The sequence below is a fragment of the Lepisosteus oculatus genome, chromosome 3, assembly GCF_040954835.1.
Source record: "Lepisosteus oculatus isolate fLepOcu1 chromosome 3, fLepOcu1.hap2, whole genome shotgun sequence".
Classification (NCBI taxonomy): domain Eukaryota; kingdom Metazoa; phylum Chordata; class Actinopteri; order Semionotiformes; family Lepisosteidae; genus Lepisosteus; species Lepisosteus oculatus.
In genome coordinates this window covers 70,180,171-70,194,445 of record NC_090698.1, presented here as the reverse complement: position 1 = coordinate 70,194,445, position 14,275 = coordinate 70,180,171, and the positions used below count along the sequence as shown (strand labels likewise).

The window sequence follows — 14,275 nt, the reverse complement described above, 5'->3', positions numbered from 1 at the left end:
TTGAAATTTTCCAACTGGCTACACCTGACAGTCCCTCTCAGTACATTCCAGTCCAGCCACAGCATTGATGTCAGTGGCTGGACACAGCACCTGTTCTAACCAGCATCTTCTGGTTTAATTGATCTATAGCAGACATCAGAGAATTTTTAATAAAAAGTAGACTCTGTGTGGCGACCGGCAGGTGACTGCAAGGTGAGTGATACCTTTGGTTGGTGCTCTATTCTGTAGGGGGTCTGCTGGAACTGACGAATCTCCCGAATGATATGGGATATCTGTCACAGGGACAAAACCAAGCAGCAAGAACACGTGTTTAAATGTGGATCTGCACTTTATGTACTCTGCATTCCTTTTTGGATTATCCGCAGCAGAAATTAAGACGCTATTTGTTGTTTTTGGAATTTTAGCTAATGACTTTAAACAGTGACAATAAGATCACAACACACAGAGAAAAAAAAAGTGCTTATGAGAAACTTCTGTAAACACGGGACATAAAAAAAATGGGAATTCTTAAGTTGAGCAACATACTGTAATTTAAGACATGACTGAAACAAGAGGAACATGTTTATTTAAGATTTTTCTGTGTTAAGTTACAAATATTTTAACCCTAATGCAGAGCAGGAACACAAAACGATCTAAAGTCCTCAATAAACGTTCTCCTCATACCATCCTCATCTTGGAGAAGTTAACCAGGCCCTCTTCAGTAAAGTTGGGGGTCCCCTCTTCAATAAATGCCAGGTCTGTTAAATACATCCCCAGGTACGGAACACAGGGAGGGTTACAGCTGAGAAACAGAGCAGGCAGATGACAATTAAAACCGACCTCATGGCATTTCTGGCTCTCCGTGTTCTGTGATATAATTTGTTTCCCGGCTCACTTTTGAGCCCCAGTCACTGACTGAAATCTCGTTTCATCATTGCAGTTAAAGGTACTTGTTATTGCAGGTACTGTAATATATTTAGGCACTGTATAACACCAGAACATCGGACACAAGAAATACAAGAAGACATGAAACATGGTAAAAATTGAATGATAAGAAATCAGGTAAGGTCAACTGTAAGGTAAACTTGCACCTGTTGAAACCCTGTATATGGGCTGACATTTGCTGTCGAAATAGGTGATGCCTGTGAGCATTCGGACACACATTCATCGCATTCTCAACATGATGAAGTCAGAAGAATGAAATATTCTCCTACAAATCAAAGTAAGATCTGCCCATCCATGCTGACATAATGTAAATAATTATATCAAAAATAGAACTGTAAAACAAAAGATTAAACCAGAACATTTTTACACTTTGCATAAGTTCTAGATGTAAATCATCACGAAATAAAAAGTAATTATAAAAAATAAAAAGAAATTGCATAAGATTTAGTTTTCGCAGAATAATACCAAATTATGGAAGCACATTGCTGCCACTAAGGGAAAAAAATTCTTTATGAATTATCTCGTAATTACGAGATAGCAATGCTTACGTCAGTGTATGTACAACCTGTTACGCTGTGCACTGAACGCATGTAGACGCTACGATGAACTTGGCTGGCACTTTCAGTTTAATGAATGACTTTCAGCAGAATGTGTACAGATTTCGACTGGGGTTTGGTCATAATGAAATCTTGCAATTTTGAGCAAATATGAACAGAATCATTACAAGCATGAGGACCAGTTTTGTGGGATTTAGAGATCAAAGCAATGATGGTCCCGTTAAGAACAGTTGCACATGCTCTCACTTCCACTGCTTAAACCTGTAAGTCCGCACATAGTGATATAGGTGATGTTACGGACATGGCCGACATCACAGGTTGTGCGAGCTGGTTGCCAGCGCGGTGACGTCACCGCCCTTCCCTGTGAAAAGCAGGGATCTGAGGGGAGGTCTCCCTTTAGCTCAGCTGGCTGGTTCCCTGTTGAGCGACGCCTTTTCTTCTCTTTTCAGCATGGAATAACCCTTTAACGTGTTCCTTTGCAGCCTACGCATGCTGACGTCACTACCTACTTGATATACAGTAGGTATTATATGACAATCAATTGCGTGAGCACATAAAGTATGCGAGAATTACTAAGTCATAATTACGAGAGAGTTTTCTCGGAATTACGAGATAAGGGTGAGGATTGTTTTTTTCCTTGGTGGAAGCAATGCGCTTCCGTACCAAATAACTGGGATTATTGTCAAAGGAAATGTGAAAGGGATTGTAAGAAAGAAAAAGAAGAATGACCTACTTTTTAAGTGTTTCTCTTAGGTTTTTAAATCTGCCTTCTGATGACACCGTCTTCTGTAGCTTGTCCATCAGCGCTTTGGTCTACATGAAAGCAGAGGTGAAGCGTCACCTTCATTGTCCACTTTCATTCAAAAATGAAAATGCTTCTGAAAAATAATGTCTCCTGTCCAGCTTTGGAAATTCTAATATATGTAGTATCTGAAATATGCCTTAAGCCTTAAGGGTGCTGCTGGAAGAGGTGTTAGTGGGGCCAGCAGGGGGCGCTCACCCTGCAGTCCATGTGGGTCCTAATGCCCCAGTATAGTGATGGGGACACTATACTGTAAACAGGTGCCTTCCTTCGGATGAGACATAAAACCGAGGTCCTGACTCTCTGTGGTCATTAAAAATCCCAGGGCGCTTCTCGAAAAGAGTAGGGGTGTAACCCCGGTGTCCTGGCCAAATTTCCAATTGGCCCTTACCAATCATGGCCTCCTAATAATCCCCTTCTATGAATTGGCTACATTACTCTGCTCTCCTCCCCACTGATAGCTGATGTGTGGTGAGCGTTCTGGCGCACTATGGCTGCCGTCGCATCATCCAGGTGGATGCTGCACATTGGTGGTGGTGGAGGGGAGTCCCCATTACCTGTAAAGCGCTTTGAGTGGAGTGTCCAGAAAAGCGCTATATAAGTGTAAGCAATTATTATTATTATTATTATTATTAAGCACATACATCTTTTTTCCGATTCAGAATGACAATATAATTTTGCCCTCCCAAGTGGAATAACCCGTAGAGTGTTTCACTTCTTAGCTGGCAGGTATTAATCTTCGAATTCATTAGCTACTAATTAACAAAGGGCTTAGATGGGCCAAATGGCCCCCTCTTGTATGTAACCTTTCTTCTGCACTGATGAATTGTCATTCCCCGCTACCTCACACAGGGGAGGGCGAGAACAGTGTATTCAGAGCTTCTGCTCAGGATCACAGAGCTCAAACCACAGTCCAGCCAGCGCCTTCACTGGCACAGACAATCAGGAGGCCCCAGCATAGACTTGTACACAGCAACAGGTGGCAATAGTTGCAGTTCTACATTTATGGACACTTACCCCTCCTTCTAATTAAACAGGATTCATAGGTAGATTCTGGGGGGGGTGATAGCAGACAAGTTCAACTCACCTCAGCTGCCCTTACTTGTAATCATTCGTGACATCCTATCCCCGATTTAAAAAAGTATAAACACTATACATGAGCCTCTTCTCCTGCAGATTCATCCACCCTTGCAGCTGCCCTCTGGTGTGCACCTCGCTCTGTCCTCAGCCCAGTGGGCGAAGCCAAATCTTACTGTGACTGAACACTCAACACACATCTTTCACTGCTTTACATTCTTGGGTGCTGTTACTCCTCGTGCACAGTCGACCTGGGCCGAGCCCCCCCCACCTGTTTAGACACCTTGGCCCATGTCTTCTTCAGCCTGTAGATGGCGCTGCGGTTGAGGGCGGAGATGATCTCCAGCACCCCATTGTAGTTGTGCAGGCAGCGGCAGATGTCGCCCACTGCTACCCACTTCTCAATGGAGTTGGCCCGCGAGCCCACGTCCGTGTGGCTCATGATCTGGGAGGCGACCAAGTTGCTCATCTGAGGAGAAACAGGTGGAGGAGTAATGGCAGACAGACAGCACGGACATTAAATCACGAGGAAGCCCAGCTGCACAGTGCATCAGAGCAAGAAACACGGGCGATTTTTAAATCGCCTCCTGCCCCTCTCCTGTCTGTAGTTCCTCAAGGCCCAGTCCTCGGTCCTTACCTTATCAAAACGTACTGTATATGGTTACTTTTAGGTCAGATTGTTAATAAATATGCTGTTGACTTCCACTGTTCTGCTGCTAAAACAGATCTTCCTGCATACATCATCAAATCCTTATGTTTCTCGATCAGGACTAGTCAAATGTCTAGAAGATATACAATTGGGTGGAGGGGGCAAAAATTATTTCCAAATAAATAAGTCCGAGATGTTTTTAATTGGCAGACCTCATCAGATTTCTAAGGTGATCACTTTTGGTGACATAGAAATTGTACAGTATGTGTATTAGAATGCTTGTGCTGCAATGACACCTACAGTATTTGAAAACCATATTTTCTAAGAAATGGCAAGTACGGTGTTTTTTAAGTACAGCATAACCAGAATGAGCTGTCTTGCAAGATCAGGGAGGCCCTACTTACATCATTAAAGTGCTGACTTGTCTTCATGATGTAAGGGGTTCTTTCCATCTTATCTACCTTCATCCACCCTTGGCCAAGAAACTCCCTAAAAGAGAAGAAGTGTCAGAAAACATGAGCATTCATACTAATACTGTAGAATGTAGATTTGGTGACGCTCTGATGATACAGGTGACCTCTGATGTCTAATTATCATTAATAGATGAGTTAATGCAGTCCCACTTTCTCTGACCGGTTCTTAAATATTGGGAACAAAATAGATTCATTGATTGTATCGAAAAATTTTACAATGTTAAAAATAAGCACAAAATCGCGAACTTTCGTTCGTTCTGAATCACAGAACATGGCGCTGCGCACACCTGTAAAATTCTGTCTATGTTGTGCTGTAAATTGGAAGTTTTAGAGGTTACCATGTACATTTTACTTCTATTGTGGTTTGAAATGCACTCATCAATGCCAGTTCTTTCTAATGCCGAAATATAAAACTAGTGTCGCAGTTCCCCCTTAAGCAAAGTTGGTGGACTCACTCGTAGGGAATGCTCCTGAATACGATGTGGTCCAGCAGAGTGATCTGCTCAGCCAGCTCCATGGCTGACAGGGTCTCGAAACACTCGGCCTTCGGGCACTCCGCCTGTGAAAGGACAGACACGCTGGTGTTGGCCAACCCAAACCCTGCTTCCGCTGCTGTATCACAGCACACTTTACAAGCAAGACTAAACTGACTGGTCTGGTCCATCACTTTGGGGTAAGCTGTCCAGAAACATTTCAGGAGCTTTTTAGAGGATGGCTGAAGCGCAGGTGTAAGAAAGTCTCCTTCATACAGGAATGCACTCAAATTAAAATCCAGACATGGTTATTGCAGAACCCTGAATTGAGGATGGATGGATTTGGTTTTGAGATTCTGTAGGGCCGATACCCACCTTCGCCAATTTTTGATAAACCACAAACCTCAGATTCCATGTTTTCAAGCACACATTTTTTGTGTCCGAGGGTGGGTTTCAAACAGCTGCTGAGCTGGGAAGATTTCTAAAGGGTTCAGGGGGCTTCGACTTCTGTCCTCATTATGAAACTACTTGTAGATGCCGATGCTGGTCTGATTGATATAGTCCTGTCTGCATTCCCATCGACTGGCAATGGAAAACATTTATTTTTGCAACAGCTTCCACGGTGCAAGGTAGTGAAAATAAACTGACCTGCAGGGCCTGAATACACCTTTTGAAATATCAGAGCAGGACTGTTTGCCTTTTGTGCTACAGTCCTATAGAAATTCCCCGAACACATGCTCCACCACCACTGTGAAAGACCAGCATGCTAGCTAAAAAGGAAGAAGCAGAGATCAACTACACACTGAAAGTAAAAAAGATAGCAGAAAAAAACACAACATTGGAGCTGAGGAGCCTCTTCAGAGTGTCTAATTCTGTAGATCCATTTTTATTAAGGTTGACCTGACACACCTGAAGAAAGCTACACAACCAAAATGTTATTTTCTTGGCTTTTTAAAAAACTTTTCAACGCGGCATTTACTTCAGCTTGTTCCTACTGAGCTAATTCCACTGAATTAATACAACACAGATCATACAATTGTGCTTGCCTTAGCAGATTATACATAAAACAACTTCAAAGTAATATTAGCACACTGCACTGGACAATTGGCATCTCCTGTCGCATGCGGCGCTATCTGTGACTTGTGGCTATCACTCTGTATTAATATATCTGTAGTAGAAGCTCATCAGAAAACAGCCATTCTAGTCCCCAAAGTTCAGGTTACAGCTAATTCATTCAGCAGTAATTGGGGCACAAAATTGCAAAATACATTCATTTAAATGATAGAGATTTCCACAATGGTAATATAATACCTTCCTTAAAAGATGTCTGTGGATGAATGTCAATTTTTCAGCATTTTTCTGGTTTCTGTTTTAAGATGGAGTAAAGTCATGTACTTTGACAATGGGCCTGCAGAGGGCGCACAAAGACCAGGAGCAGCACCTGCTACAGAGCTGAGTTCACATCATAGGCTTCTTTCCACCGGTTTGGGTGAGAGGCAGAATGAGATACAGCAGGAATCATGAATGTGCAAGACTTTTGCAGAGCTAAACAGATATTTGTAAAAAAAATAGAAATCTCTCTTAAATGCTGAAAATTGCATAACCTTTACAAAAATTGAGCAATGCTTTAGCAATCTAAGTCTACTTAATCTGAATAGGTAGTGGCAAACAATGATTGGACCTAACATCTTGAATGCTCTATTCATGTTTATTTTTGGTCTTTTGCAAAGGTCATTGTATAAAGCTGGCAGACGCACAAGGGAATACCTTCCTCTGCATCCACCACGTTTATTTCTCTGACACTGATTATACCCTGTATTGTACCTCCAACCCCACAAGTCCAACAGCCACCCACCTCCTGACACGCCATGCCACTGGAGATCAGTAAGCCACACTAGGGAAAAGCTGTAATAACAGTATTTGGCACTGAGGAGCCACTGCCTTCTGTCTCTGTGTTAATGGCACTATCTTATTAGAAGTAAACCTCCAGTGTATCGACTCCCTCAAAGAAGCAAAGCCAATTTGTCTGAGGCACTCAGGCAAGGGTGGACAAGGATTAACTAACAGAGCCGTGCTTTGAAAATGTTACGTAAATATTCACAGCCAACATATAACTACACTGTGGACATTGATTTCACACGCATAAGAAATGGATTTTAATCACCAAACCTTCGAGATGGGTGACAACTTCTGTATACTGCTGAAGATAAACAGGCAGCGATCTCCTAGATTTACAGCTGTGCGATTGTCAGAATGGCACAGAATGACCAAGCACATGTGCTCAGGCACATTTAAAACCAAAAACATTAAACGTCCCTGGGCCTAGCGAGGAATTTCAGCCTGTGACCTTTTGTTCTTTCACTCATGAATATAGAAGAAGGAAAGAGGGGTTTCGGCCTCAGGTGCAGGATGATTTTCAAGTGGCCTTGCTCCACTTCCACAGGGATGTTCTTAGGCACTAGAGACTAAATATATACAGTAGCATGCTTTCTGAATGCACCTCATCAACCAGACTAGATCTGAAAGGAGCTCTACGTAGAGAGGTCAGCTGAGAGGCCACATTGCTAGAGATTCAAAGTTATTGGGCAGATCTGACTGCAGAACCCAGAGGACCCAAAGGGTGCTGGAAATGTATCCTACAAATACAGTACTGCTATTACTGAGACGCTTACTGGAGGTGTGGTGTGTGTCTCCCACATCACACTATATTATAAATGATAATTTTTGGTGAATTGAAGAGGCCAATAACTCCAGAATAATTCCCCAGGATGCTGTGAAGAATGAGGTGCTGCATTTAGTCACCTGACCTCTTCCTACAAGACAATTGGTCGGGTGAGAATTTAAAAAGCAGGGCGCTGGGGAGGACAAATCTTCTGCAACCTAGGCTGCACCAGAGGGTGTGAGGGAAAGAAGCCACAAACTGACTGAGCAAGTGGAGCTGAGGAACTGTGAGTTTTGATATTCTGGAAGCATTTTGAAGAGTTTCAGAGAGCGGCTGTTGTGGAGAACTGTTATGCAGCTAAGCTTCCCAGTTTGCTAGTAAAGAACTGAAGAAGGCACCCAAGGAGACCGAAGAAGAGAGAGGTTTTTGTTTCTTTGTCAGATTTTAAGTTCCTATGCATAGTAAATGTGCCGTTTGTTTTACCATGGCCTGCTTATCATGGCCTGGGATGAACAGGCATTTATTAATTAATTCATTGTTTTTTTGCAAGGCTGCCTCTGATAGACAGGTCATTTCAACAGCCAAGCTTTTAAGCTTTTTAACTGGAATGAGAGATGTCTAAACTGCATCTTGCAAGCCCAGCAGCTGACTTCTGCCCCAATCCCCAGTGCCATACATGGAAATTCTGAACTGAACGTCTGGGGGGATGATGGCAAGCAAGCCTTTCTCCCCAGCTGTTCTGAATCATAACCATTCCCTGGGTCATTTCTCAATGCTGTATATACAGCACACAAATCGCTCTTCTCTCATTTTGCCTCGCCCCGTATCCCTCCTCCACCCCGGCTACATGTTTACCCAGCTGTCCCCTGGTCACTCCTCACTGCATGGGGGTCCCGGTCTCCCTGTCCCGTGCCCCTCAGCCCAGCCAGTCAAGCCAAATCTCGCTTTACTTACAGTGCCTATAAAAAGTCTAGATTTGTTTTTTTCACATTGACATTAGAGTACCTTGTGTTGGTGAGTGGCAAAAGTTCTCAGTTAAATAGATGGTTCCATGCTGTAACACAATAAAATGTGAAAACGTTGATGGGGGGGTGAATACTTTTTATAGGCACTGTAAATGCTTAAGAAACTCTCTTAAATGCATCTCATTCTTGGGCTTCGATTATTCCTCAAGATTGTGGCAATATCCTCGTGAGCTCCAGTTCCATAGGGATGAGAGGAAGGATGGTAGAACTAACATGTACTGTACAGGTCAAACAGCTACAGCTCCAAACGACTGTGGCTTCTCTCTCGGGGCAGAGAGAGGAACGGTGCTTACCATGATGAAGTACAGGAAGGGGCAGCTTTTCTGATCCACAGTCGAAGGACAGATTGAATAAGTGTGTTATTTGTGAGAAACGGGAGGATTCTCTCCCCAGGAAAGGGGAGATAAAATGATTTCAAAAGAAATGTACACATGGGGGCAGGCATTATGCAAACACATGAGTGAAAGTTTGACAGGATTTATTTATTTGAAAAATAAGTTTCATAACCGTGTAAATGGTTACATGGCGAAATGGGAATCCTGCCTGAGTCTTTGGCCGATGGAGAGCAGCTTGCTTAGTAATTGCTTCTGACATGTTTTGAAATCGGGACACTGCAGAATTTGCACCAGCACACTTCTTTGTCAGTGAGGTTGCCAAAAGAGACTTTGATGCAGTCACAGTGTCGTAAGTTTGCATGAATTTAGAACTGGCTGTTTTTCCAAGTACTGTTCATCAACCCTTTTAACTTCAGCACAATCAACATAAAAAAGTTACAGCGGATTTACAGCTAAACCGCTATTGAAAACACATGCCTAGCTGGCCCACCGTGCACAGATATCAGATGACATGGCCATGGGCTCCTGACTGTTCATTACTGGGGTCAGGGCTCCCGGAATGACTTCACTCACCATTTGAAGGATGTCTTCTATCCTTAGCTGGGCATCCTCTTGGTCATCTTGAGAAAGGGCACTGGCAATAGCAATGGTTAAAACATTATCCATATCCCCTTTTTGCAGATATCTAGGGTGGGATACTGAATTGACCCTCCACGAAATCTTTACTCATCACAGTAGAGTTGCGACTATCCGACCTTCGCTTTTCCGACGTTCGGTTTCATCCGACACAGCCAGTCACCACAGTGTATGGCATGTACGGTACTTTGCCCAACCCGATGCTGCTCTGCCTCTCCGTGTGTCACCTGCTTCGCTCGCTGATTTTGCGCTCGTGATGCTGATTATTTTTCCTATTGTGTTTCCGAAGTCATGTTACCAAGACGCTGGCGACACCCTTCCGCAGGGAAGAGAAGCACGTCTGTGAGACAGATCCCAACCACCCCCTCTTTTAAATAATAACTAACAATAGCTCTGTACTCTGTTAGTTTTAGTATTACAGTAGTACAGTATTACATTTAGTATTAATAAACCAGATTTCATACTTATACTGCACTTCCATTAATCTATGATTTGTCTCCTCAGTTTTCCGCATTATCCGACATTTTCAATTATCCGACATACTGTCGGTCCTGTTTAGGCCAGATAATTGCGACTCTACTGTATTTTAATTTGTATTTAATTAATAATTTAATAATGATTCTTATCACTATCGGCAGACCATGCCAATCTCTGAACTGGCTTCATCACTCTGATGAACTGAGAGCTGGTGTGTGGGGAGCGTTCTGGCGCACTATGGCTGCCGTCACATCATCCAGGTGGGGCTGCACATTGGTGGTGGTGGAGGGGATCCCCATTACAATGTATTATTGTCTCCTTGATGATCTGCTGTGTGAGTCAATTTGGGATGACATGCAAATTAAAGCAATTATTCCTTATTCCTAAACTTTATGTGCTAACTTGTGGTTTTCTGCATTGCAGTTTTAGACTTTATAGATCAGTCGTGATGTAGCTGTCTGCACATTAGTCCGATAGGTTTATAAGTATGCACTTGTCTCTCTGCATTTTTAACCGTTTAGAATCTAGATTTGTTTCCAGCACTGGTTTTGGCATTGACCGGAAGTTCAGATGTTACTAAGTATAGGATAATCACATGATAAGTTGCCATAAATCCCACAAAATCGAGGTAATATACAGGATGCCTATGTTGCTTTATAAATAGGTGATGAAATGCTTTGATCACACACAAAAAAACACACACAATGCTGTACATGTCATGTAGTGCATTCCTTTGTCACATACTTACAGTAGGTAGTTCAGTAAATCACATGTACTGTAAGTAGTAAAGTAAGTCAAACATCCTGTAGGCAATATAGTATAGGTCACATGTAGACAGTAAGTGTACAGTAGGTAGTACTGTATAGTGTCGGCAGTACAGAATATATACCTTAGTATGTTAGCTGTTGCTTTCCTTTCTTGAGGCAAGAGATCAGGGTCACGAAGTACTTCTTCCAGCAAGCAGATCACTCCCATTTTCAACTCCCCATTCATCTCGAAATCCTGCAGAAATGTCGCTGTCATTATGAAATCATTGACATTTAACTGTAACATACTGGAGTTAGACCTGTTTTTCACTCGTCTTGAATTCAAAGAAGGGCTGTTGGGCTGCAACACCTTTTGTTTCTCCATTTCACTGTGGTCAGTAAAAATACAGGAACAAAACGAATGAAAGTGTTTCCTAAAAACAGATGAGTAAGAACACATTAATATTATCCTCAACAATACTAACATTCTGACAAAGTATAATATAACCACGAGTGATTGAGTGAAATAAAAAAAAACATCTGATGCAATATATACTGTAGAAACTGTGAAAAAAGAAAGATGCAGTAAAAATCTGAGATAAAAACAGAATCTCCTATTCAGATATAGTGAAAAGGTCTCCAAACACAATCTGAAACCAAGATATGCCTTTACCAGCAAACCAAATAAATCATAGCTATGAAATGACATTATTACCTCCATACTGTATACAGAACGTCTGGCCTGACACATGAACACAAAATGCGTATACAGTATACTGTGTATTTTCTATTATTTGTATTTTTCAGCTACACTGGCCGTTGTCTAAAACGTACTTGAGGAAAGAGACCACCAAGGAAATCCTGAAGTACAGTATGCGTGTTTCCTTGAAGAGGATAAGCTATTAGCGGCTCTCTCAGAACACATCTTTGTCTCCTGCCAACTGTGAGCACACTCGCAAATCTTGAGAATCTGCTCGCAGGCTTCGGTGAGCAAACGCTCATTTAAAAAAAAACTCCACACAGCTCCCGTGAGGAGCTGCATCAGTGTGCAGGCTTTGAAGGAGCAAGCAGAGGTTAATTCCCTGCTGAGAGGCAGGAGGGAAAGGTAAGACACACCTCTTGAGCTGTTCAGCCTTCTTCAGGTGAGAGAGACTCAAGGAGAATAAAGTAACTACTCTCTTTTCATTTTCACCATGGAGTTAATCTCTATTTATTCTTTTAAAGTCCGTATGTTACTTCTGGCTGCGCCAAATCTGAAGTCTTCATATGCCATATGAGAAAGTCACATCTTCGCTAGAGCTGAATGCTGAATGACAGACAACAATTATGAGGTGCCTAACCATGTCGGTTTAGAAATGCTGGGAAAAGAAAGTAAATTACTTAGAGAGTATTTTGACTGATCATCATGGATGATGCTACGGAGAACGAACAGCATTACCAGTAGCAGGTTAATGAGTTAAATGAGAAAAAAAAACAACAGCTGTAGCTGTACATTAAGATCAGACTCTTGTTTAACCACAGCTTCTTTGACAGTTTTAAATGCTTGTATTTGCATTTGCTACGTTAGGTTTCTGGCATTTAAATGTTAAAGAGTAAGACAATATGCCGTATGCAGCAAATTGCACGAGGCCAACAATAAGGCCAATAATCAGGTCTGGGCCATGCGTGATGACTAGTCAGAAGGTCACTGCAGCAGTGACAAAACTGGCAGCTAAAAAAAACTGAGAAGGAACTAAAGGACACAGCTTATCTGAATAGGTTAAAACAATGCGCTCAGTGAAAGCTACCCTTAGACAGTCCTCCTGCCTGCTGCTCGGATTCATAGGAAGCCTGTGATATGAAGACACGAGAAAGTGGCAGTGATTCGGCACCAGACTGAGTCGGCTCTGTGCAGCGTATCAGTATTGTTACAGCTTTCTTATGGCCCATTACAAAGATGATGCAATATTTTTCTAAACAGCTAAATATATACAGTAATGAAGAGTATAACCGATTTATTTTATTTCACATTCACAGTAGAAACTTTATTTTATTCAGGAGTTATATGGTATGTCCTTTTTCCATTGTGGTTGGATGGAAAGGTAATCATATTTTGAAACACAATTCACTGCAAATCCTGATCTTAACACTTACCTAGCGAAACTAACATTTCAGATTTACATATCTGTGCCTTACAAACATTTTTTGCATACGGATTGTTAATTGGAAGGTAGCAGCCATGTCAAAAATGTGGATTGTGATGATTGACGCAGTATGGTGACCAGGGACACAGCAGTAGGAGGCTACAGTACTTATGACAGTGCCATACTTGTAACAGTGTGGTTGTTAATCCCACCAATAGGGCTAAAAACCACCTTGACTTTGCACAGCCTGGGTCAACTAAAATTCCCCCCTGAAGCAATTTCTCACTCCTCCACCCGATCTGCTATATTGTGGGTCTGTTGGTGCAGAATATGTGACAGTTTTTTGAGATACTGCATAAACCTGTATATAAATCCAATTTTATTTTTATTATTTTCCATAGCTGTGCCTCTTAACAAACCCTGCTGTTTGCAGAATATTCAGGAATTTCTTTTCAGAAAGACAACACTTCCATTAAAAAAAAGCATCTAACCAGTTTCTGCAGACATTGTTCAATACGTTTCATGAGCTTGTAAATTCCTTCATCCATTCATCATAAAAGTGTTCCTTATGTTGTCTGCACAGTATGTTCTCTGTGAGAAGCTGTTTTTTGCTGACACTCCAGTGGTTGCTCCCAGCTCAATTCAGAAACCTAATATCCTGCCTGTATACACAGCTAACAGGCTGCTCTCTTATGTGCTTATGTTTTTTGTCCTTATGTTCCCGATAACCTGGCTTCTTTTAAAAAATGACAGGGTCAGATCCTCAAATAAATTAACTGCTACCAAAGGAGTGGGAAGGGGCAAACAGCCTCCTCTCGCTTGTAAAATTTCTTATGTTCTTAAAAACGAAAACAGTCGCGCTGTCAATTGGCAGAAATGCTCCTCCTGTATATTCTCAAATCCAGCTTTATTGCAGATGTGAAGTGAATTTAATGGAGAGGAGAAATTGTATCAATTATCTGTCTGAGGCAGAATCCTCCAGCGACAGGCCTCAGCACACATCTGCATAAACAGCACCGTTTCCTTATAATTTCTATAAGTGAAAAAAGCATGCATTACCAATCTGTTCAGGAGGGTGAAATGTACTGTCGGTGGCGGCTAGCTCTGTTAAATGTAAATTCAGGTATACTTGCCTGCTCACCTAAGAAACTACTTTTCTTTCTTTTGTGCTAGCAACTGCTCTGCATCTCTTCGTGACATGTTCTTGCCTGGCTGCCATTCAAGAAATTGCATGTACTGTAGGGGGCTAGTCTATCTCGCATCCCCTCACTTGAGCAAGCGTGATGCAAGCTTGGGCCAGGTCACTACCCATCTGC

General features: G+C 42.1%; 1 protein-coding gene across 8 annotated transcripts in view; it reads right to left on the bottom strand.

The window, feature by feature from the left end:
* The window catches only part of rasgrf2b (Ras protein-specific guanine nucleotide-releasing factor 2b), a 109,232-nt gene that overhangs the window by 6,075 nt on the left and 88,882 nt on the right, over positions 1-14,275 (bottom strand). For 5 of the 8 annotated variants that reach the window (XM_015363667.2, XM_015363677.2, XM_015363708.2 and 2 more), the window contains 9 exons: positions 10,980-11,092; positions 9,551-9,611; positions 8,936-8,965; positions 4,938-5,041; positions 4,414-4,498; positions 3,632-3,829; positions 2,215-2,294; positions 664-781; positions 204-272 (listed from right to left, as the gene is read on the bottom strand). In XM_015363667.2, the coding sequence (XP_015219153.1) occupies positions 204-272; positions 664-781; positions 2,215-2,294; positions 3,632-3,829; positions 4,414-4,498; positions 4,938-5,041; positions 8,936-8,965; positions 9,551-9,611; positions 10,980-11,092 (858 nt within the window). The remainder of the gene's footprint in view (positions 1-203; positions 273-663; positions 782-2,214; positions 2,295-3,631; positions 3,830-4,413; positions 4,499-4,937; positions 5,042-8,935; positions 8,966-9,550; positions 9,612-10,979; positions 11,093-14,275) is intronic. The other 3 variants (XM_015363687.2, XM_015363694.2, XM_006626606.3) reach the window with 1 other exon arrangement.